The sequence below is a fragment of the Manis pentadactyla genome, chromosome 3 (assembly GCF_030020395.1).
Source record: "Manis pentadactyla isolate mManPen7 chromosome 3, mManPen7.hap1, whole genome shotgun sequence".
In the NCBI taxonomy this organism is placed as follows: domain Eukaryota; kingdom Metazoa; phylum Chordata; class Mammalia; order Pholidota; family Manidae; genus Manis; species Manis pentadactyla.
In genome coordinates, this window is record NC_080021.1 from 186372914 (window position 1) to 186398149 (window position 25236).

At 37.5% G+C, this 25236-nt stretch overlaps 1 protein-coding gene across 5 annotated transcripts in view; it reads left to right on the forward strand.

Moving 5' to 3' along the window:
• RECK (reversion inducing cysteine rich protein with kazal motifs) overlaps positions 1-25236 on the forward strand; it is a 65626-nt gene that overhangs the window by 11685 nt on the left and 28705 nt on the right. The window contains exons 3-8 of one of the 5 annotated variants that reach the window (XM_057498838.1): positions 3889-3913; positions 5686-5760; positions 6655-6691; positions 9242-9327; positions 11213-11260; positions 23880-23913. In XM_057498838.1, coding sequence (XP_057354821.1) covers positions 3889-3913; positions 5686-5760; positions 6655-6691; positions 9242-9327; positions 11213-11260; positions 23880-23913 — 305 coding nt within the window. Of the gene's footprint in view, positions 1-3888; positions 3914-5685; positions 5761-6654; positions 6692-9241; positions 9328-11212; positions 11261-12366; positions 12466-23879; positions 23914-25236 lie in introns of those variants that run through there. The other 4 variants (XM_036888441.2, XM_036888448.2, XM_036888444.2 and 1 more) reach the window with 4 other exon arrangements.

The following is a 25236-nucleotide window of genomic DNA, read 5'->3' on the forward strand; positions in this document are numbered from 1 at the left end:
CTCTTCGAAAGTATCAGTGTTAGAAAAAGGCTAGGAAACTTCCAGATTAAAGAAACTAAAGAAGCATGACCACTAAATGCAACTCATGAGCCTGGATTGGATTCTGGAATAAAAAAAAGATTGCTATAAAGGATGTCATTGGGATAAATTGGTGAAATTTGAATATGGACTGTAATAATATTGTATCAATGACATCTTGAATTTGGTGATTCTATTGTGGTTTGATAGTGTCTTTGTTCTTAGGAGATACATGCTGGGGTTAAGGAATGAATGATCATGTCTATAATAAATTCTAAAATGTTTCATCAAAATAAAATATGTAGTAAGTGTTAAATGTTGTGAAAAGTAATGAGTGAGTCTAGATGAAAGCTATGTGGATGTATGTTGTGCCATTTTTGAAACTTTTCTGTAGGTTTGAATTTTGCTGGTTGAGCCTTTTTAGGCAAGTTCCCCTGTGACAATGCCTGTTTGTAAAGTTTTATCTTCTTTAATCATCTTGATTGTATAGTTCTAGCCTAAGCACTTGGGACTTAATGGCATCAGTCATCTTTTGGAGGAGTTCTCAAATAATAATCTGGATTTTGTCACTTTCTAAAATTTAGAGAGCTACGTAACTGGGATTAAAACTTCTCTCAAACAGTATTTTGAATTTAGTAAGATTTTGCAAGATACTCTAGTTATAAAATAAGGCAGTGACTCAACTAATCTGATGACTACTGTAGAATTCATGTCAAAACACTATAGTAAATTACATTTTCTGCAAATTTACTGCTGGAACGATAGCTTTTAATAGCAAAAGTGGCCCCTTGATGGTGTTACTGAAAGGGAGCTAGCTTTTACAGTAGCTCTGCTACTTTTGGAAGCATTGCTTTCCTGACTTTTTGCTTTGTTTCCTCTTATTTTTTCCACTGGTTTTCCATGGGGTGATTGATTTTTATGAGGCCTCTGCAGTAGGCAAAGTCTAATTTCTTAAAATCAGTAATGTTAGAATTTCTTTAACTTAGAAATTTAAGTGAACACTATAGTCACCTAATTTCTTCAAAATCTGAAATGTTAGAATTTCTTTAACTTAGCAATTTAAGTGAACACTATAGTCACCTTAATAAAGAACAGTCTTCCCTGACTAAGTTCTTAACAAATGAGAGATAAGGCAAAGGAATAAGGCAGATAGGAACCCAGATATTACTTCTCTTACTAGTTACCCAGATGTTGAATGTACTTTTATATCCAGATACACACTAACCTACAGAATTAGACAATCCCAGAGGCAGAGAAGGAAGGGTTGGGTTACATATGTTTGCTTCTTCCAACCAAACTTAACAGTCAGAGAAGTCAGGCATCCCAGTTACTGGTAGAGTGAATGAGTGTGGTGTGGAGAGAGGCCAGGCTGCCAAGACTAGTAGAGCTCATTCAAAATAAGACTGTGTATCAATCATACCTTAATAAAAAATTTAAAAACGAAAAAAAAAATGAAATGCCAGGAGTGAGGAATCATTATTTATTCAACCCATAGGGAATGAAAAAAGAATGGAGTCCTAACGACATTTAGGTTTTGAGTTGCAATGAATAGTCTACCTTGATGGCTATAGGAGGCTGGGGAAAAGATTTGGTTTCAGGGGAAGGTGAGTTGCTGAACTCTCAGTGGACAAAGAAAGCACAGTATGAAGACAGTTTGGTGATTTGGAATTAAAACTTTTAAGGATTGGAATCTAGATAATAAGTGAGGGCTGGTGTTTTATGATAGTCAGTAAAATAAGGTGTCAGGTGCCAAATGAAGGTCATGAAGTTTGAGATCTGAGAAAAGGAATTTTTAAGTTTTAAAAAGAAGATAGTTTGGGGAGACAATTATTCTAGAGAGGTGATGGTTGTTTCCTTTGTTTATGCTGAATCCCCCAGTGCTTAATGTAGTGTCTAACACTCAAAACTCTAAATAAATATTTCTAGATTGATTGGAGTAGTGGGGCTGAAAGTCATATGGCAGGGATTTAAAACTTTTTTAATTTAAATTTATTATGTACAGAATGTGTTCAGTTTTATGTTATGTCTTATGTTCCCAATTACATTATAAAATCTTTGACTTTAGAGACGTATCTTACTCATTTTTGTTGTACTCATGCCCCTGCTCCTGGAAGCTGATCAGTGAATGTTTGTATGTTGATTAATGAAGAAATGGTTGCAATGAAAGGAAAAAGTAGGATATTAGTTGAAGTCAGTAAGTCAGTGCAGGAAAAGATTTGTTCCAAGATGAGAGGACTTTACTAGTTGGAAGACAAAGGGAAATGAGTTAAGACAGAGGGAGGAGGTAAGTATGGGTAAAGAAACCTCTCAAGATCAGGATTGTAAACCCTGTGATCTGATTTTTTCTGCCTTGAATGGGGTATAAGTTCAATCATTAAATTTTTTTGCGATGAGATGATTTGTATAATCATAGCATATATATCTGGGTAAGCGTTCATCTTTCTTTTTAGGTGTGATTGCTAGTTGTTTAGTGAGAAAAGTAACTGCTTATGTTTGTCTACCTTGTTATCTGTAAGTATATACATGCTGCCTTCTTTCAGCTAAATGTATTTCTAGTAACTGTGTTTTTTCAGTTTAATTCATTCTACTTAACAGAATCATCAGTTTAAGACAGAAGGGACTTGACAGATTGCCCAACTTCTTAGTTTTGCTTGTTAGTTATTCAGGAAACTGGAACCTGGGGAGCAAAATTTTCTCTTTTTTTCCTGATGTTCCAAGACGTATTGTTTCATTTAATTCTCACATCAGGTCCTTGAAGGAAATAATGTTGCTATCTGCATTTTATAGGTGAGGAAATTGAGGTATAGGAAAGTTACATAATTTGACAAGTTCTCCAAGCCGGTAACTTGAGGAGCAGAGGCTCAAATCTAGATGTGTTTGATTACCAAATTCATGCTCTTAGCCACTAGGCTATGGCCGAGAAGGCTATTAGGCTCACTGTTCTTCCCATTGTTCTAAATGGTTTCAAGTACTTGTAGGTTTTCTGCTTTTATTTTCTGGTATTCTGTTTTGTGAGAAGATGGAGTTGAGAGAAGAGGGAATGGATCCTGGCCTTCACTGTGCTGCTTCCTGAAAGGAAAAGAGGGGATGCCAACTCCATAGTGCAAATCAGGTTTATTGCTAAGCCTGAGAGGGACCTCTGTTCTGGGGAGCAGAACAAACGGGGGAATAAAGGGTCTCTAACAGGCCAAGAGGTTTTTTATGGCCAGGATTTTTGGTGGGCTCTTTGAGGGGAGGGGTCAGGGAAAAGGTGGGCTTGTGGCTTGCTGACGTGTCCTCGGAGAATGCTTGTAGCCTAAGGTGAAACCTAGGTCTCTCTCAGATGGTGGAAGGGCTTATTCCAAAAGGCAGTACTCTTGTCCAGATTCTGTCACTTCCCATTCCACTACCAACAACATGTTCATTCTTTCTATTCTTTATTTCCTTTCTCTTTTTCACTCTTTCCTACCTTTCATTGTTGTCTTTTTCCATCTATTTGTTTAAATTAAAGTATCATTGATACACAATCTTATGATGGTTTCAGATACACAACACAGTGTGGTTCAGGGTTCACCCATATTATCAAGTCCCCACCCCCTCCATTGCGGTCACTTCCATCAACGTAGTAAGATGTTATAGTCATTAACTATATTCTCCATGCTGTACTACTGTCCTGGTGACCTGCCTATATTGTGATTGTGAATTACAGTGCCCCTTAATCCCCTTCTCCCTCCCCACCCTCTCCCCTTTGGTAACCGCTAGTCCTTCTTGGTGTCTGAGTCCACTGCTGTTTTGTTCCTTCTGTTTTGCTTTGCTTTTATACTCCACAAATGAGTGAAATCATTTGGTATTTGTCTTTCTCCATCTATTTTTCTTTTCATCTTTTTACAGTGGGAATTTTCAACTACACACAAAGGTAAAGAAAAGTATAATAAACCCCATATTCAGCTTCAACTATTAAGTCAAGGCCAGTTGTGTTTCATTTATGTACCTACCCCCTCCTCCCTCCTATTATATTGAAGCAAATCTCAGGTCATATCATCTGATTCTTAAATTTTCAGTTTGTATCTATAAATTATAAGTACTAGGAAAACAAACTATAATACCATTATCACTTCTTAGAAAATGTAATATTCATAGTCAAGATATTGTAACAGCCTGGTAGGGTGATAGCTGGAACCTAGAATTATGTATATAAATGTTCTACCACTGTGTTGTACACTTGAAACTCATGTAATGTAATACTGTGTGTCAACTACCCTTCAATAAAAACTAATTATTAAAAAAAAAAAAAAAAAAAAAAAAGAAAATGTAATATTCAAATATCTAGTTGTTTTTCAGATTTCTAGTTGTTTTGTAACTTTTTGTTTAGTTTTTGTTCTTAGTGTGAATCAGGATTCAGGTGAGGTACATGCATTGCAATTGGTTATATGTCCGTATCTTTTGATCTATGAGTTTCTCTCCTTGTACTTTATCTGATGAATAAATCTGGTCATTTGTCCTGCAGAGTTTCCCAGTCTGAATTATGCTCTTTGCATCCTCATGGTATCATTTAATGTGTTCCTCTTTCCTCTATATTTCTTAGTAACTGGTAGGTAAACTTAGAGCATTCTGTGTTTGTGATCCAGCACAGTAGGCACTAGGCACAAGTGCCAAGTGAACACTTGAAATGTGATTAAGGAGATTAAGGAATAAAGTTTCAGTTTAATTTTAATTGATTTAAGTTTAAATTTAGATAGCAACACATAACTAGCAGCTACCTTTGGAAATGGACCCAGAAGCTTGATCAGACTCAGGTTAGGTTTTGTTTTTGTTTGGTCTATTTGGCAGTCTTAATCATAAACGGTTACTGCGTCTGGTTGTCTCTTTTTGTAACATTACCTGTCATTGTTGGTAATTGGCTAAGTGCATTAATTCACTAAGGGTTGCAAAATAGTAGTAGTCTAGCTCTCTTCACTTATTAATTGTTGGTAGTTTTGGAGAAAAATGACTGCCAAAACTAACTGAAGGTAAATCCTTTTTCATTGTCCTTAGCACTATGGATTTTACAGTCTTGACTATTTGCATATAACCATGCAAGTTTGGTATATATAATGATTATAATTTACTGGGACATTGAATTATAGTTGCATTAATAAAAGTCCTATTTGGAAGTGAGCCAGTTAGCCTGGTGTGTGAACTTGTCGGCTCTTCAGCATCTTTATTAAAAAATAACTTTGTCTCTATTTTATGGCATTTTCTGGAGAAGTTATGCCACAATGCTATTCACAGATTTGTTCTTCACCAATGTCAAGGGTGTGACCTAGTCTGTTTTTTATTGTGGTCAGTTGACTAAAAGCATTTTTTAGGACAGTTTAGGATAAATTTATCTTTTTTTTTCTTTCTTTGACTGTTTTTGTGTTTCTTTCTCTCCCCTATCCTTGAAGTTGGTAGCCTGGTTTTCTCTGGTTTTCGGCAGTAGAAAAGGGTCTAGACTTGCTGTATTTGGACTTTCTTGATTATCTGCCAAACTAACAAACCTTTTAAGAAATATTATCTCAGCTTTAACTTGGGTCTTTCCAAAGGTTTACCATTTATAAATAGAACTTGAAAAATATTCTAGACAACTGATAAATCTAGAGGAAAACAAATTTTATCTCTTATTTCATATGAAAAATGTCACAAAAACTTTTTTTGTATATCAAATAGATATTCTCCTCAAAAAGTGAATCCCGACTAAAACATCTGTTGCAGCGAGCTCCAGATTATTGCCCTGAAACAATGGTAGGTCTTGTTTAATTTTACTACGGAAGCTTTTGTCTAAGGATTACTTTTATTAGCTTTAGCAAATTTATCAAAACGATTGGGGTGTGTAGTCAAAATGATAGATTGAACTAGATGCTTTAAAAAGACCTTCACACAAATTGTTGGATAGGATACTGTCCTCCTTTTTTTATTGTTTATTCTATAGTGCAGGTATAAGAACAATATCAAATGTTAATGCAGTCCAGTCTTTAAATTTCATTGTAATAGTTTATCTGAAACTTGGAATTTTACTTGTTATTATATTTTGATGATTTTATGAAAACCATAGTAATTACACTCATTTTGTTTTGAAAGTTGGATTTGGGATAAGGGAAAATATATGACTTCTCATTATTCCTATCTTCCCATTTTCTCGTATACTACAGATATATTGCTTGCCTGTTGGAATCATGTAACTTAAAATGTCTCTAATACTCGGGCCATCCTCAGTATTTGGGATGCTCATGGGCCAGGCTAAGAAAGTCTGTGCTTACATGAGAGAGCCTCTTTGGATATGGTAGCTTGCATGACATGTAGCAGGAAAAGTGATCAAACAGTTATGGATGACACATTTTTCCTTACTCACTCCACAGACACTTTTGTCATTGTGCTTAGAAACAGTGGTTCCAATAAGTATCCTGAGTAACCCCCATCCTTAGTGCTCTTAGATGATGGGGAAAGAGCAAGCAATATTTCTATATCTCAGTTTTATCTTTTCTTCCCTGAATAGCTGCTTGATACTCATATAGTCCTAAGAACATTGATGCCTAGAGACAAAACATAATCAAATTAGCTATACGTAATTTCTGTAGAAAATGTCATACTTAGGAACTCGTTATCTACATAAAAGCCTTTTGGTGATTACAATTTTAGGTTGAAATTTGGAGTTGTATGAATTCATCTTTGCCAGGTAAGCAATAGAAGTGTAACATTTAGCACTTTATTTATATTTATTTATTTTTTTTTTGAGAGGGCATCTCTCATATTTATTGATCAAATGGTTGTTAACAACAATAAAATTCTGTATAGGGGACTCAATGCACAATCATTAATCAGCCCCAAGCCTAATTCTCAACAGTCTCCAATCTTCTGAAGTATAATGAACAAGTTCTTACATGGTTAGCACTTTATTTTTAAAAACTTATTCTGAGATTGTAAAATCTGTGTCATAGTCCTATAACCTAATATATCCTTGAGTTTCTATTCTTTCTCTTAAGCAGCTGAATTTTCAGATGTATAACTTACTCTTATTCACTTGATCCTTAACAGTATGCTTGTCTCTGCTGTTGCCCTCATAGTGAAACTGGTCTTGAAAAGATCACCAGGATCTCTTGGTTCCTATATCTTAAGGTTTTTTCTCAGTATTTACTCTCTTTGATTTCCCTATGATACTTGATATTATTGACCACTACCTCCTTGTGACTCCACCTTGGCCTCATGACCTCGTCCTCTCCTAACCTCTTTCCTCTTTCACCCAATAAAATGGTTATTCCTCTGTTTGGTCCTCTTCCACACTGGCAATCTCTTTGCTTCCCACAAGTGTTAACTAACCACCTCTAGGAAGACACCTTTCAAATTCAAGTTATCATTTGTGACTTCTGGACATCTCTACCTGGATCTCTGCATCCAGGTGACATCCAAAGTGCAAATCTAAAACCAACTTATTTTACAGCTGCCTGTCATGAATGACACTAGACTGGAAACCCTCAAGTTTTCTTTGATTGCTTTTTCTTTTTAGCTCCATTGACTCTCCCCTTTTAAAATCTTGCATCTGTCCTTTCTTCTCCTAGTTCAAGCCTTTATTATTGCACTCTTGGGATAGGAGATTTTAATAACCTTGTAACTGGTGTTTCAACAGATCATAGCTCTCCTCTTCAGTACCTCAGGGGATATCCACTTCCATTGGAATAAAGCTCAAACTCCCTAGCCTGGCATTTATGGTCTCTGGGATTAAAGCTCATTTTCCAGTCCTGGTTAAAGCCAGTTGCCTTGAAAAGATATCTGAGTATGTCTTATGCATGTCTGAACTCTAAAGGCTTTCACATTGTTTGAAGTTTGCATTTCAAACAAATTGGACAATTTGCCTTCCTAGAATTTCCATGGTCTACACACATACACACAGAGTTTCTACCAAACTATATTCCCCATAATGGGATAAATCATATACTTTATTTCATATCCTACATAGTAACTAATAGAGTGCCTTGTACATAATGGGGCTCAGTGAATGTAAATGCTTGTTGAGCAGTTTAATATTTTCTAAGAGACTGCTGGGTATGTGGAAACAGCAATATACTGCATTATTGTAGTTTACAGAGTTTATGACCTACATTGATTCCATTCAGAAGTCTTTCTAAAATGTGAGTGATTCTGAATAGCCAGCAGCAGAGGAAGCTATACTAGGCAATGGGATTAGAAGGGAGTCTGTTACCCTTTGTACCCTTAAAAAATATAGGGATACAGAAGCTTATGGTTATGTGGTATTTTTAGCCATTTTTAATAATTGGGGTGGTTTATAATTATGCTTTGAGAACTTTGTGGGGCATTTGCTTCTGTCTTGTTTTTTAGCAAAGTGTTTTTGTATTTGTATTAAGTCCGAATTTTATTTGGATCCTTGACATTTTTAAAAAATTAAATATAATTTAGTGTACATGTGGATTTATAGATCTATGTATTAAATGAAAGCAGCATAATGCATTTCTGAATAGATAGGAATTTGCAGCATCCTTATAGGCATAAATCTTTTCATAATTGTTATTTGTGTCTTCTAATTTTACATAAGGAGTCATTTATTGACATTTATGATTGCAAAAAGGGACATTAAAAATGTATTAGAACACTTGTAAATTGTGTCACCTTTTAGTATCACAGTAATTTGGTTGGAGAAATAGCTGCTATGCATTGAACCAGAATAGTCATTTTGTCCTATAATTAAGTGTATCCATCAAAATCAGTCCTCGTTCATAGGAGATACTCCAGTCATTTACTGTGTATCAGGTTTTAAAGAGAAGAGTATCGTGGGTTTTATGCATTGTGGGTATTTAATAGTTTGAATACAATGATACTTATTCCCTTTTTGTTTGCTTTTTAAGTTAAATTGGAACCTTTGCCCCCAATTCACAGTCTCAAGGTGAGGAAGGCTTCTCCTTGCTTTCCGTAAACCTGTATGCGCTCAGAGATGTTGCCTACCCAAGAGTGAGAATGACCTAGAGAGAGTTTAGGGTGGGGAGAGAGAAAGAAAAAGGACCGTATAATTCAGCTGTGAGGGACGCTGAAAAGACTGATAGCATTGGGAGAAAGGGTTGGGGGAGGGACTTAATAATTATGAGGTCCTACTGTCTGAACTAGTTTTCCTATGTTCACCTGCTTTGACTTTTAGTGATATCCATGAACCAGTCTGGCATGCTGTTTGTGTTTATCACTACTTATGACCAAAACACTTGAACATTTTGTTTTTAAGGTGTGTTTAAGAAGTCTGATGGCTGGGTTGGCTTAGGCTGCTGTGAACTGGCTATTACCTTGGAGTGTCGACAGGCATGCAAGCAGGTAACACAGGGCAATCAAGCTTTTAAGCAGCGTGGAGTACAGTGTTTGGCTGTACATATGTCTTGGACCTCGCCCACCTCATAACTTTGGAGTAGTGACCCATAAAAGCTACAAACTTAGTGTTTCTTGCATAGACCCTTCCTTTTAGACTTGCTACTTTTTCAGTTATGGCTGCTGCACGTAACAACCTCAGCTTTGACTTATTCTTTCTTAACTTCTCTCTGCTGTGTAAAGAAAGAATATTATAGGAATCAAGGCATTTTGTCCTTTGCCTATGGTCAATGCTGAATGACTCCAAAAGGTCGTGTAAACGTAGTGCAGTGTGCATGGGAGCAGGCGCAGTCGGCTTTCATCCTCCCTGTTCTCTTTCATCATGGGTTTGCCCTGAGCACGTTCTACCCCTGCTCTGCTCCGAAGGTGAGCATGACTCCCACAGTAAGTTATGACTTCTCTTTGATTTGATGTGTTTCTGTCCAGTTCAAGTTAGGCCCCTGAGTTCTTCTTCACTGTATGTTTTCATAGTGGTTTCTCACAGTGCTTTGAGAAAACTGGTCTCCTGGCTTCTCATACTCTAAATGGTGAGAGTAGACTAACTGGGAAATCCAGGTGGACTTGAAACCACAGCTGGAAAGCCTTCTCTTACTTTCTGTAGACTAACTGGGAAATCCAGATGGACTTGAAACCACAGCTGGAAAGCCTTCTCTTACTTTCTGTAGACTAACTGGGAAATCCAGATGGACTTGAAACCACAGCTGGAACGCCTTCTCTTACTTTCTGTAGACTAACTGGGAAATCCAGATGGACTTGAAACCACAGCTGGAAGGCCTTCTCTTACTTTCTGTAGACTAACTGGGAAATCCAGATGGACTTGAAACCACAGCTGGAAGGCCTTCTCTTACTTTCTGTAGACTAACTGGGAAATCCAGATGGACTTGAAACCACAGCTGGAAAGCCTTCTCTTACTTTCTGTTTCTAGTGACTGGTCTCTGAGCAGGAGTGTATGAGACATGGTACCATCTTCACTGTCATCCAGACCACCGTCCTGTGTAACCTGAGCAACACTCATTGGACAGCACACAGGCTAGCTATCTGCTGCTCTTCTCCAGACACTGAAATACAGCTGGGTGACAGAAGATTTGGACTCTAGTCAGTCCAGTGGGATGTAAAATAGTTGCTAGTCCATTTTGTTTCTTGCTCTTCGTGTCCTCACCAGCTAGCCTGTTCAAAATTACTTGAGCCTTGGTGATAGAACCAGAGTGATAGAACAAGGAACAGAGCCCATGGCTCTAGAGCTGTGTCTCTAAGTGGGGACTGATGCCATGTGGAAGAATAATCACCCCTTAACATATTTGTTTTGGTTTGCTTTATGTATTTCCCTGAGCATCAGTTTCTTCTGTAGAAGGGACAGTATCTTCATAAACTTACTAAGAGAATTACATAAAAATAACATTTGTTAATTGCCTGGCATAGCCTTTCCCTCTTTAGCTATCCCCTCCATTTTATATGGATCTTTTCTGAGAAAATTGGCTCATAAGTCAGTATGAGAACTTAGGATATGAAGGGTTAAAGAAAAAGAAAAATATAAATACTCTGGCAGAGCTTCAGAAGAAAATTCACTGTAGCAGAGCTTCACAACAAAATTTGCTACAGAGTGGAATTCAGCTTAAAAAAGTTCTCTAGCATATCAAGTAGGCTCTGGGGCTGTTTGTTTTAAAGAAATTGCATGAAGTTTGTTTGTTGTATTTTAGGAACTTTTAAATACTCGAGCATAGTTGGTGAATAAAGACTACTATACCAGCAATTAACATTAGTAATTTGTGTTCTTTCTTAAATCTGTGCTGAAGAGCATGTGTAATCAATTAATGGAAAATTTGTTATCTTTTAGGCGTCTTCAAAAAATGATATTTCCAAACTTTGCAGAAAAGAGTATGAGGTATGCATTTTATTTAACAAAATTGGGTAGACTATTCAGATGTTTCCAAAATTGATAAAAATCACTTAAATTTTAACAGTGAATCATTCTTACATAAATTGCTTTTTGCCTTACAGAAAATACATCCTTGACAAAAATATTATTGTCCTTGTTTAGAAATGTTACGACTTTGACTTGTTGAAATACAGTATTAATTGAAAGAAATCATAGATACAGAGGATTTAACCTATAATGTTTTCATAATAAAGCAACTGGTTGTTTCCAAGGCTGTAAAATTGTTTTTCTTAGGTTCCATATCTTCTTTTGCCCTTTTTCCTGTACCTTGATCCATCCAGGTATCCATCTTTATAAACTCCCTCTAATCAGAAGGAACAGAATCACACAGTTAGTGTGCGTAGCTTCAGACTTTTCTAGCATCTTGCATTTGGGGGAAAAAGTACTAAATTACAATGGCTGTATTAAATGTGAAGGACTCTTGTCTCCAAGCACTGCAGTATCTAAATGGAGGAGTATTAGGGCAGGGATAGAGGAGGTATTTCATGTCATACAGATATGTACAGATTGTCCCTGATGTGAAAAACTCCTCATTGGGACTACTTTGTTCAGCTTCTAGAACCCCATTGTTAAATAAGACAATATTACTGTTTTTCATAGTGTAAGACCATGTAATTAAGGATGCTTAAGTGCATGTGCCTCATTTACCATACTTATATATGAACATTAGGACTCCTGTTTTTTTTAATAGTATGTATTCTCTTGGAGAAGAACAACTCTCATAACTGCTTCTAGATTTTAGTTCTGATTTTTTTTCTCAAAGCCTATAATTATGTCTCTTAATTTTTTTGGATTAAAAAATCTCATTTAACTTTTGTCCCTTTGTACTATTTGCTGTTATATCTTTTTCTCTGAAGACAAATTTCCAAATTAACTGCAATTCTCTGTTCTTATTGAAAGGAACCTTGCTACAAAGAAGTGAGAGCTTTCTTTTTTTTCTTACCTCTCTACCTTTGAAATAACTAGTTTTAGTTTCTCTTGAATGAAGTGGCTAATTGTGATAATTCCTTCTTTTCTCCCACATGATGTCTGACACTGTCCATCTCCTGTAGCCTGTCCATTATTTTAGTGTGCTTCCTTCTCTTGTCTGGATTTCTGCATTTCCCTAGGAAGTCTGCCAGTATGTGTTGATGAAGGACGGGACAGGAAAGGTAAGAGAGAGAAATGCTGTCCTATGAGAGAAATACTAAGAGTAGTTTACTTTTCCCAGTCTGTCCTCCCTTATTTGGTCTAGAATTAAGCAACTATTTTCCAAAAATCTACATGCCAAGAGGATTCTTTTGTATGTGTGTGTGTGTGTGTGTGTAAAATATACATAATATAAATTAAAACCTGACCCTACAAATTATCCAGGATAACTCAAGACTGATTTCTTATATATGTTATTAAGAAATAAAAAAAGAGAGCACCTTAATGCAGAAAAAGTATTCTGCATTATAAACTCCAATTAACAGTCACTTTCATGATTAATGAAGTCTAGGCTTAAAGAAATAATGGCTATTTATTTTAATGTAAGTTGGGCAACTTTGGGTGTAGTGCAACCTATTTTAACTGGATTGGTTGTTCATCAACATTAGAATAATTTGTAAAACTAGGTTTTTAGTATCTTACCTTACCACTGGAGTGGTCCCTGGGGTGAACATCTAGATGTGTAAGCTATTCCTTTAAGGCTTACAATTTTAGGAGTTAGCATGTACCCTGAAGGATGGTTTTGTGTAGTTTAATTAAAGATTCAGAGAGTGAACAATTATATTTATATTTGGAGGAGCTAATATTTATTTTTACTGGTAAACGGATGCAGAAACCCCTTTTGAGGGGATTTCCTGAGAAATAGACTTAAATGAACAAAGTTAAAAAAATTTTTATGCCATTTAGGGTTCTATTGTCCAGCCAGACTATGATAAGCCAGTTAAGTGTAAAGTATTGTTATGTCTGACTTTATAACATCTGGTTTCTTTCTTATGGAAGTCAACAAATATTAGACTACCAAGGGAGGGCTGTGTATATACATATATGTATATGAAGGAGCGCAGACTTTGGAGTCAGACCTAGGTTAGAATTCTGGTTAAGCTACTTGTAACTTAACTTTGAATACTAAAAAAAAACTGTATCTAATTGAATCAAGACAATTAACATATATACTGTACACACAAGGGCCCAGGGAAATTAGAAAGCAGAGTGAGCATTTGGGGAGTTATCAGTGAAAACTCTGTGAAGGAGAAAAACCTGGAACAATTGGTATTAATTTGGATCAATAGCATGTTAACAAAATGCACGTGACTTGTGCAGGGGGCAAAAAGAAGATAGGCCTATTTTAGGCTGATAATCTGTGCTTGGATAGGCAGGCAGTGTGGGACCAGATCCTGGAAAGATGATATTTGGGGGCTCAGCCCATTAGTAAGTAGAGGGAGATGATGAAGATTCTGTAATAGGAGGCCAACATAATAAATAACAAGTTTGATATTTTAGAAAGGTTAAAGCTTTAGTTGTGTACACACTGTTTTTAGATCCCCCAAACCTCTCTTAGTTAAACACAGTTAAGGCCCAAAACTAGGATGCTAACAGTAGAATCAAGTATTCAGGAATAAATCAGAGATTTGAAGGTAGAATCGATTAACAGGATTTGTGATGGATTGGAGATGATGTTCAGGAAAATATAAAAAACAATTATTAGTGAAAAGACAGGTAGAACTGAAGAAATTATATGGAAAAGCAGCACAGAGGAACAAACTAAAAGGTTAAGGGACATGAAGGATAGAGAAAGTGTTATAGTTGGGAAACTAGAAGAAGAAGAATGTGGGGCAGAGGTAATGTTTAAAGAAATTAGACAAACCCTCAGGAGTTTTTAAAAAGAATCCACACATTACGGCCAAAGACCTTAAAAGCAATCCAAAAAATAAAAATAAAAAAGACACTGCCTTCAAAGGAGACCAACAACTGATTTCTCAAAGCAACAGAAGGCAGAGACAGTAGAATGTCACCTAAACTGTTCAGAAAGAAAATAACTATCAACCTAGAATCCCATATCCAGCAAAAATCCTTTTTCAGTAAAGTATGCAAAATTAAGATATTTCCAGACAACAAAAACAAAGACTTGCCATTACTAGATTCTTTCTAGAAGTCCTCTAAGGGAAGTTCTAAAATATCTGCAATTATTTGAGATGCAAAATGAGAATGATGAAAATACAAAGTGACTGAGTTAAAACACACAGATTATATAAAACAATAATAATGTATTACTGAGTTTTTAAAAGAGAAAGTACACAGCAACAATAGCATGTATATTGGGAAAGGAGTTTAAAGAAATTGAGGTATATTGAGTGTTAGGTCTTTTTAAATGTAAAAACTCCTATCTCAGAGGTAGTTAGGAATACAGGACTAAAAATGAGGAGAGATACCATGACCAAGTCGACTGTGAAGTAACCCTTGAACACTGAGATAGAAAGAAAGCTCTATAAAGGGGAAAGTATAGACAGAAGTAGGGAGCTAGGTTTTTGAAAATTATTTTTTTAGGAACTGGAAGAGAAGGAGTCAGATACTGATCTGACATTTTAATAGGAGGACCCTACCTGTGTTCAGTGAGAATGTTAGAATGAGATAGTCGAAGAAAAAGAAAACTTCTTATTACTGGAAATGTGCTCGCAAAGACTTATTGGATCCACATATTGTGGAGGGGATTTCTACAGTGGACAAGAGACTAGGCTAATGATATCCCAACTCTGCAGTTCTCTTATTCTGACCCATACTTAAGAAAGTACTTCCTTTAGCATTTAGGAGTACTTCTTTCAGAATCACTCCTGTTTGGTTAGAGCTATCAGAATCAACCAGTAGCTTGATAACTCTGACATGGATATGTTCAAGTGTCATGGCATGCTCAGTTCTAGGTTCTCCTTGCATCACTGGTTTGACCCTTGGACCACTTAGTAGTATTGGTCAGGGCTCATGGGTCTGTGATGTTAGAACCAGGGATGATATTAAGAATATTCAGCAACTGGAATGATAGAGGCACCAACAATCAGAACAGATGCTAGTTGTAAATCATCGGTATAGCCATACTACTGCACCTTGGCTGATAAGATCTAAAGTAAAAACTAATTCATGTTTTCCATGAGGTATGAGACATCCATCTAGTGTAATCCTTTTTATAGTCTGTCTATAAGTTGGCTGGAAACATTTTCTTCTAGCCACTGGAATAATGATTTAAAAGAAAAAAATTGGTTGTTGATAGTTATTTTCTTTCTTGAACATCAGGGTAAACTCCAAGGTGATGTGAAGCTGTTGAGTTTCCAGAGACTTGTTAATGGCTGTAAAGTAATGAGACAAATTTTAGTTTCAGGTTCATAAATCCATTTCAGATCTTTAATGTCAGACCTTAGCTGCCTGCCATTCTTTTAACTCAATGGCCATAAACATAAATACCTTTCCATTTGCTGCATGAGCCACTGAAATACAATGCTACAAATTTGTCATCAGACTTTTACATATTTACTTGTTTCTTCCTTATGTCATAGGTCCTTATCTATGCTTTTCTTTATATTCTTTTCAGAAATATCATTTTCAATTCTTTCTTAGCTTACTCCATTCCAGTCATTTGATGTTGTTTCATTAAGGAAAATGAGAAACTATAAAGGAAAGTCAGTGGGAGATATTTTTGTGAGGACTCACTTTTTAAAAAATCTTAGGGCATTTAAGTTTTAAACTAAATAGTTGCTAAACAAAACCGAAATAATGTTTTCTGTCCTGGAGCTCTGGCTCTGTGAGAATGCCAAGATAAAATTAAGGCTCTGATGATATTAAAAAGAGGCTCTAAGAACCACAAAAACACAGATGGTTCTTCTTGTGAGTTCCAGACTCAGTTCTGTCAGCACCACCATATCAACACACAGCTAAGTGCATAAGAGAAGGGGGCAGGTGTGTATTCTAATTTCGGAATATTCACATGTTCAATTCAAAACATACACAATAAACGGTCTCTTTCCTACCTCTTGTAATATAGCCACCCAGCTCCTAAAGTCATCAGAGATATTTTATGGAGATAAAAGTAAGTACATGTGTATACAGTCCTCTTCCACACCCTTGTAGCACAAATGGTAGCTTATCATACATTTTGTGCCCCTGGATGTCAGTGTTTGGTGCATATTTAGGTGTGTCTACATGGGCTATACAGTGTACCCTTAAGAAATGTTCTGCTTGAAGGACTTAAGTGTATTGATTTTATTTAGTTCCTTTTTCTCTCAAGTTAACCTTTATTCTAGATTTACTACTAGAAGCATAAAGGAAGGGATGAAAAAATAGCCCTAAAAATGGAGAGAGAGAAAGGCAGGGATGTCAGGACCAGTAGGATTGTCTGGTGGCCTTCTGTGCCTCAGTGTGATTGGGTCTGTGCTGCAGTGGTCCCAGAATAGTAGATGCTCTTGTATGGCAGATGACAGCCCAGGCTGTGTGTATGGTCCACTTTGAGGGGTTTTAGCAAAATTAATTACGTGGAATTTTCCCCCAGCAAAGCCTTCAGGACCTACATGTAAAGCTTGTTTTAATTAATTAATGTTGGGTGAGGAAACTCCAAGAATTGTCAGGATATAGTAAACAGAAAACTGTGACTGGAGACTTTGTAAATGGAAAATACTATACAGATACGCTGTATCACAGTTGATTTTGAGCCGTTACCTGCAGCTGATGAGCTCCAAAAAGAGCGAAACCTGTTAGGTCCTGCAGTACTGGCTTAAGATAGCATAAAACCTTGATTATGTTCCATTTGTATGATGCATTGTTTTGTCATATATTGTACTGGGGAAGGGAATAATTCCTATTAGTTTCCTTGTACTAGTGTATTTCCCTACTAGATTGACTCAGAAGTAACCTGAATTGTCTCAGAAGTAACCTGACTGGGATTATCCCTGAAAAGAAATCTGATCAAGTCTTGAGTAGATTGTGACCTGGTCTAATCTAAATGGGCAAGTTTTCCCCCCAGTCAGTCTCACCTGCTCCCATCTACAATAGCTTTAATTGCCTCAACATGATGACAACTCCAACTCCATAGTCTTTTTCGAGTTCCTGGATCACTATTGGATGTATGTACTTTTGATGTCCAACTGGCATTTCAGATCAGCCAGAATGATTGTTAACCTTCCCTCGCCTGCCCTTCCTTCCACACTGCAGAACCCTGCACACATACACATCCCAAAACAAAACCCATTTTTCTTATATTTCTTGCTTGATTGGTCAAGTACAAGTACAGTCTTCCCAGAAATATAAATTAAAAGCTAAGAGGTATTGTCACCTCTTTCCTCTTTCTTACCACCTCCCACAAATAACTGACTATAAAGTCCTAAAGAGTTGCCTCCAAAATACATCTTAAATCATTTTCCTTTCCATAGCCTCAGCCACTGCCTTAGCTCAGGCCTTTATACCACTGCCCAACTAGCTTTCCTATCTAATTCCTCCTCTTATTTACTATCTCCATTTCTCCTAGGGTGATCTCTTTAAAGATCAAATGTGGTCATGTCACTCTGTTAAAACACTTCAGTGGCTCACCTCTAGGATACTTAATGTTCTTCAGCCTGGTATACTAAGCTTTTCTCCAGCCCTAACTCATCCCTCCTTTACACTTAAGCAGCATGCTGCTTATAAGTTCCCAGATTGACCGTGTGATTTATTTGCTGGTTGCCATTGTACAACTTGTTTGTTCCACCTGTAATTCCCTCTCCCTGGCATTACCTCCATCTGGTAGTATGCTGGAGCCAGCTCTTACCAGCTGAGAAAAGTCATTGTTAAATATTCAGGAATTCTACAGAGAGGTTTTTAACTTGAAAGCAGCAGCCATGGTTGGGTTATTTACACCCAAAGAACAAATACTACAAATCAGGACTCCCCTGCCTCCCATCACCCCTGCAAAAGCTTGTCCCAGTATACCACTACTCCTATCCAACTGGCAACCTTTGCCTCAAGTTCTGTCTTAGATTTCTTTCTTTAAAACCTTTCCAGCCCAGCCCTCTTCCCTACAAACACATACACTTGATTGCTACTTCTAAATACTTAACATGCTTTACTTACTGTATAATGTAACTCTTTGTTTATATGTCACTTTTTAATACTTAACTCTTGAGTTCCTGGGGCAGAGTCCATGTCCCAGTTGTCTGCATCTATCATTTCTTCACTCATTTGGCATTGATTGCACTGATACATACTGAACTGATATATTTAATGTGTACTAGGCACTGTTCTCAGGGTACAAAGATGAAAGGATTTAGCCACTGTCTGTAAGAAGCTCATTACCTAGTCCCTGGGAAGAGAGAAATTCAAATAGTCCATTACAGTACAGTGAGACAAGTATATTGCTAGAAGTTTGTAGAAGACACATTGGAGAAAAGAGAACCCTGACCAGGGTATTGGGGATGTCTTTGCAGAGCAGGTAAGATTTAAACGAATGATTTGAACAAAATTTTTATAGATAGAATTTTTTAATAGTAAGTTTTTCCACTCTGGACAGCTAAATTATATAGTGCTCTTCATTTCAGAGAAAATAACAATTTTATGTGAAACCCTGTATAAATGTCTATGAATTAGTCATTCCTTGAGTGAGTAGAGACATCACCGAATACTGTGTCTATTAACACGATGTGTAGCAAACCATCCCTAAACTCCATACCCTAAAACAAGAACAGTTTACCATCTCTCGTTAACCTAAGGACCAGTGAGGCCATTCTGATCTAGCCAGTCTTGGCTGATTCTGGCTGGATTCACTGTTGCATCTGCAGTCCAGCTGGCAGGTCTTCCTGGTCCTTCCTGGTTTAAGATGTCCTTGGCTAAGCCAGGTTAGCTCTTCTCCATGTGTCTCTCCCAGCCCTCTGGCAGGTTAGCTCAGGCATGTTTCTGTGGTGGTGGCAGGGGCCAAAGCGAGGAAATGGAAACATGCAAGTGTATGTGCAGGCCTGTGTGTGCCTCAGGCTTGCTACTGTCCACTTGACCAAGTCAAGTCACATGGTTCAGTCCAGAGTTTATGTTGAAGAAGTAGGTACAGGGAACTGAAATACTGGGCCATTGCTGCAGGCAGTCTACCACAGATATGTACTCTGCCAGAGTCTGTCTAGACCTTGTGTTGTTTTGCAGATGTTAGTTGCCAGTGCATTTGCTCCCAGCTGGTTGGATGCTCTGGTGATAATGAGCAAACTTCTCTTAGCAGGTTAGACCTATTAATCTTACTTGTTTTGGGTGTTCACTTCTTGGATTATTGAAATGACATTTATTGTTTGGGAAGCAGAAGAAATAGAAGAATCACTTGTTTAGTGATGCCCACATTGTGATACTAAACTCCTTTGCATATTCTAGTCACTTAAACTTGTTGACTGAAAAGGCATGGTGTCCACAGCAAGGAGAAAACATCTGGTAGAGATTTAACACATGTCTGTATGAAAAGGTCAGTTATTTAATGTCTCCGACAGCATTTGATGAGCTAGATTCCTCCTATGAAATGCAAAACTTTAAACTGGGAGACATTGCAGTCTATCTGTTAAAAGCAGATTTTATGTGTTGAGGCCGTAGGCACAGAGCAGCCCCTTTACTTTTAAGTAGTGGCCTTGGGAATAGAGAACATTAAATAATAGTTTGTAAAATATGCTCTTTTGGGTCTTTGTCAGGAAGTGACTAAAACATCCAAATTTCAAACCTGTTTTTTTTTTTTTTACAAGATTCACAGGATCAGTGTTTGTCTAGTGTTCATCCTCCGCATCATCAGTGAGAATGGGAGAGGGAGCTGGAGGAGCCAGTAGTAGGAAGGCGGTGGGTAGAGAAAGGATTGAGACAAGTGGACAAGCAGAGAAATGTCAGGAAAGGTTCACAGAAGTGGAGAAGTGAGTGGCTGGTACAGAAAATAAATCTCAGGGCTAACTTCTGAGCAAGAGATTGGCCCAGCAGAGTTTAACTTCCAGGTGCACCCCAATGACTCTTGCCCCCAAAAAGAAGGTCACTGTGGCATGAAGGCTCATATAGGGTTTCCTCAACTTAGATTTTGCCCTGTATCTCAGTTTTTCTACCAGGTGTGCCCACAGGTTACCTGCTTCACTAGGTGGAAGGGCTTGTTGCTGTTCTTGAAAACTAGTGGGAGTAGGGCAGGGAACTGGTTAATAAAAGCAGCTACTGATTTAATGATCAAAAATTTTTAAGGGAAATAATAAACTCAAGAGATGATTTTCTTTTCTTTCACAATTTAAGGTGCCAATTTTAAAAGTAGGAAACTGTTGAAGTAGATTATTCTGTGGATGTAAATTCAGCCTTGCTTTGTCTGCATGCAGAAAAATAACCTGAAGTCTTCCTACAGCATAGTGTCGGGAGAGCGCTGACAGAGCAGCAGTCTGGGTTCTAGCCCTGGCTCTGCTTTCTGCTTACTAATCTGTCACTCCAGCTGCATAGTGAAGGTTTTTGGATTTGAAGATCTTTTGGGACCCTGTCAACTCCAGCACACGGATGTGTTCTTTGGGTCTCTGAGGCTGTGGTAGATCCTTACCTTGGGAACACTAATTTTGATCAATTCTAGAACAAAATGGGTAGGGTGAGGAAGCTGTAATACGGAGGCACATTAGGTAGTGTGTGGGTGGCAGAAGGTCAAAAGAGGCTCCGTTCAAGTGAGTATAAACCATCAGTTACCTCCTGCTTTTCCCACCTGATGGCAATCCAACATTTAAAAGACTTAGGAATTGACTCTAGCTTAAAGACCGCAAGATTGGCCGCCTTGAGAAATGAAACTATAAGTTAATATAATTAATGTAACTCATTATGTGTATGTCTTAAGCTCTGTCAGACTAATCTGCAATAGTTAAAGCAGTGAAAGGTAGAGTTACCTGTAGTTGACACCATAGGAATAGCTACCTAAGGTATAGCTTATACTGAGGTATAGTTACCTAAGATTAGGAATCTTATCAAAGAGTGGGTATATGATCGGAGTCTTTGAAATCACAATTAGTGTAAAGTAAGTAACAGAGAATGGATAAACGCATCAAGTACCAATACACTTGAATGGAAGACCGTTCTTTTAAAACCTTAAAATTTGTAAAGATAACACTAGAGATGTAAAAACAGTAAAATTAATACTGGAGGTGCTGTCACATGGAAATATAGAAGGTTTTAATTCAACAAATTAGGATAAACCTATGCATGAAAGGTCTGTCAGTGAACATTAAAAGAAATGAAAATGCTTGGAGAACATCTCTGAGCTCCAGATGAGACTCTAGGAAGATAGCTGTGCCCTTTTATGACATGAGTCAGCAAACTTTCTGTAAAGCATCAGATAGCAAATATTTTAGGCTTGCAGGCCAGTGGTCTCTTGTCTGTTTAACTCTACCATCATAGTGTGAAGTAACCATATACACTATATAAGTGAATGAATGGGTGTGACTGTATCCCAGTAAAACTTTATTTACAGAACAGGCAGCAGGCAAGATTTGGCCTGTGTGCGATAGTTTGCGAACTTATTTGTAAATGAAGCTAGGGTCTGTAAGTATTTCTCCTTTCTAAGCCTCAGTTTCTTTCTGGCTTCTGTCAAACAAGAAATTGCTTTAGATGATCTTTGACATTTTTTGGATTTTGTATCCTTTAGTACCTTTCTCTGAAGCCAAGTGACCCACAAGGCTGACCCCAAAAAAAGCGATATCTTTTTTTGTAACATCAAATTTTTAAAAATCCAGTTTGAACAAATCTGTAAGTCTCTAGAGCAGAGTTTCTCAACCTTGACACTATTGACATTTTGGGCTGTATAGTCCTTTGTGGTGGGGAGCTGTCATCTACATTCTTGGGAGATTACCAGCACCTCTGGGATCTTCTACCCACTAGATGCCAGCAGCGTAAACACCTCTCCCCCCACCAGTGAGGACAACCAAAAGTATCTCCAGATGTTGCTAAATGTTCCCTGGGAAACAAATTACCCCCAATTGAGAACCATTGCTCCAGACACTTCAAGAGCAGCTAGAAGAACACCAAAATGGGAAATCAGGCCTTGTAACCGAGGATGACCACCAAGATAATAAATGCATTTCTTCAGGTACAAGTTCCAAAAAGCCCAAACCAAAAGGAGCAACCAGCTTATTAGAGAGAGAAGGGCTGTGAGAATTGTTTTCACACAATCAAAAGGGGCTGCAAAGTTGGTCGTAGATTGATTTTTAATATTGATTTCGATCATTTTATGGAAAATGTTCCTGAAACCGTTGCACCAAAATAGAGGGTTAGCTATAATAGGTAGGTGAAAAGTCAAACTAAAACAAAGAAAGATGGATGAAAAGAGATAGAAAAAAGATTATTATTAAAGATCACCAAGAATATTTACTTTTCACTACTCTTACATAGCTTGATGAGATAGCTAACAAAAAGGATTCATACTGGGTAAACTCATTAGCCCTTATGTATGAGGCTTTGATGTTGTGTTTTGTTTGGCTTTAACAAATGGATAAGTCAAATATGGTTTATTTCTGCAGTAGAGTATTATTTAGTGGAGAAAATTAATGCAATACAGCTTCACACAACCACATAGATGCATTCTTAAAGACAGGTTTTAAAGGCCAGTAAAGCTGATTCTTTAACAAGTCCAGATCCCATAGCTGGCTTATGATTTAGCTACTGCTAAAAGCCAAAATCATCTCTACTCAACAATAAGGATGCATTTGATTTCCATCTACTTTTTGTTTATGCTCATATTATTTTTCTTAGGAATTCATTCTCTTCCAGTTATGAGTGATACTAATCATAGCTGACAAGCCTTCAATATCCAAATGGATTTGAATAAGGAATTTTTTGTTTTTGTCTTGTTTTGCTTCGTATTTTCCTTATAGTGACTTTAACACAGTGTGATGTTTTCTGAACAGTAATCTAAGAGCTCTAGAAATACAAATTCTATTCTCAGTCTCTGCTTTTGACTTGCTCTGTAACCTGGGGCAATCTTCCTGCTGCTAAGGAGACAGCTTCTTCATCTGTAAACTGGTTGAGAGGTTCCCCATCTTTGGCCCCAGGATGGCTACATAATCATTTTTGAAGCCTTGTTTAAAATTTAGATTTCTGTGCTTCACTCCCAGATTCTGATTCTGTATTCTGGGGTAAAGCCTGGGAAGCCTAGGTGGCTCCAGTGCATGGCCCTGTTTAAAAACATTTGAGATGATCTCTAAGGTCCTTTCAACTCTAAAATGCAGTGGTTATATGGAGTGTGAATTTCCCTAAATGTCCTTTATTATATTATTTTCCAGAAGCTTTTTTATATACTGCAAGAAATAATTGAGATTAATACACTGGAGATCCCCCCACTGATCCCCCAATGTTCCATCATTGGTATAGCTTTACATAATAAATTTGGTTTGCTATAATGTGATCATCTTATGGCTCAGGGTGATAATCTTGATCCCCAATATGTGTTAGAAGATGGTTTCTCTTTTCACCAGAATGCCATCTCATAGCTTCTTTGTTTTAAATCTTGGATTTAGAGAAGAATTAAATAGTTTGAAATCCTGATTTCCATCTAACCATAAAGTGGAATGAAATTAGGAATTCTATGTGGTGGTTAATTTATTTGTTTTTCTTTAATTTACAGAATGCTCTTTTCAATTGCATTAGCAGAAATGAAAGTAAGTATTATTGTCAATGGTTATACAAGCGGTCCAAATAGCAAAACACAGTTTACAGAATACGATTTCGCTGTTACAAGACCCTAGCATTATGATGTAGGCTTTTAATAAGCCATCTGAAGGAATGTGCTCAGTAGGATTCTGATAGGCTCTTTCCTCTGGGATATCCAGCCTTTCATGAATTATAACAATTCCCATGTCCTAATTGCAGATTTACAAATCAGATACGAGTGCCAAATGGAAAGATCATGCCCCACTTGAATAAATAGGATCACTTTCAGAACTTAAGTGCTGCCATGCGATGTAATGTAGCACTTGCTGAGGGTTGCCTCTCAGTTCATTCAGTGTTTATTGATTACTTGCTCATAGATGGGCAGATGCACATCTGTGTGGGACACATCTGTGCACAAAGAACTCAGGAATATGGTGGCCGTGGGAATGTGTCACTGTGAAAGCTCTGTGAAAGTTCAGAAAAAGGGATCACATCCTGCCGGAGTGCTTAGAGGTGACTTCATCGAGTTGGTGGCTGAGCTGCACCTTGAAAGATGGACAAGATATGAACAGTGGAGATTGAAAGACATTCAATCTGAGATTCAATAATGAGAGCGGTTAGAGATGGGAAAACACATCTGAGGAATGAAGAGCTATTTAAATTAACCTGGCAATGGGACATATCAAAGTATAATAAGAAACATTAGTTGTCTATACTTTATCTTCTATCCTTTCTGGGGCTTAGTTCAAAGTTTCCCGGATAGTGCCTGGCTAGTAATCTTATATCCTCCCACATTGGTGAGGATGCCAGCCTCCTGGAGAAATCAGAAGATAGGCATCCTTGTCCTATTTTCACTGTCTTCTGTCCTTACCATCCCTGTTCCCCTGCTCCAGGTTATTCCCACTGAGCTTGACCTGGTAAATGCAGCCATTAGTAACTGTTCTTTGTGATGAAACTGAATAGTTCAACAATGAGCACAGTTGTTTGGCAGTGATTTAAAGGTGGCACAGTAGGTATGAAATAGTTTCCTGATCCAGGAAACTGAGGCCTGTCCTGCATCACTTCAGTTCTAGTTTAAGTAATTTCTATATGATTTTGTCATAATTTCTGGAAGTTCTCCTGAATTCCCCGTTTATTCTAGAATTCACCGGAAACCTACTTCTGATTCTTTCATAGCCATTTCCTGCTTGCCTTTCTCTTTACCTTTTCCTGATATCCCTCTACCTTGGTTCCCCTCAGCCTCCCACAGATCCCTTAGCCACACCTATGGGGGCCTCTTGCTCTTCTCCAGTCTAAGTCCCACATCTCACCCCCAGCCACTCATCTAGCTC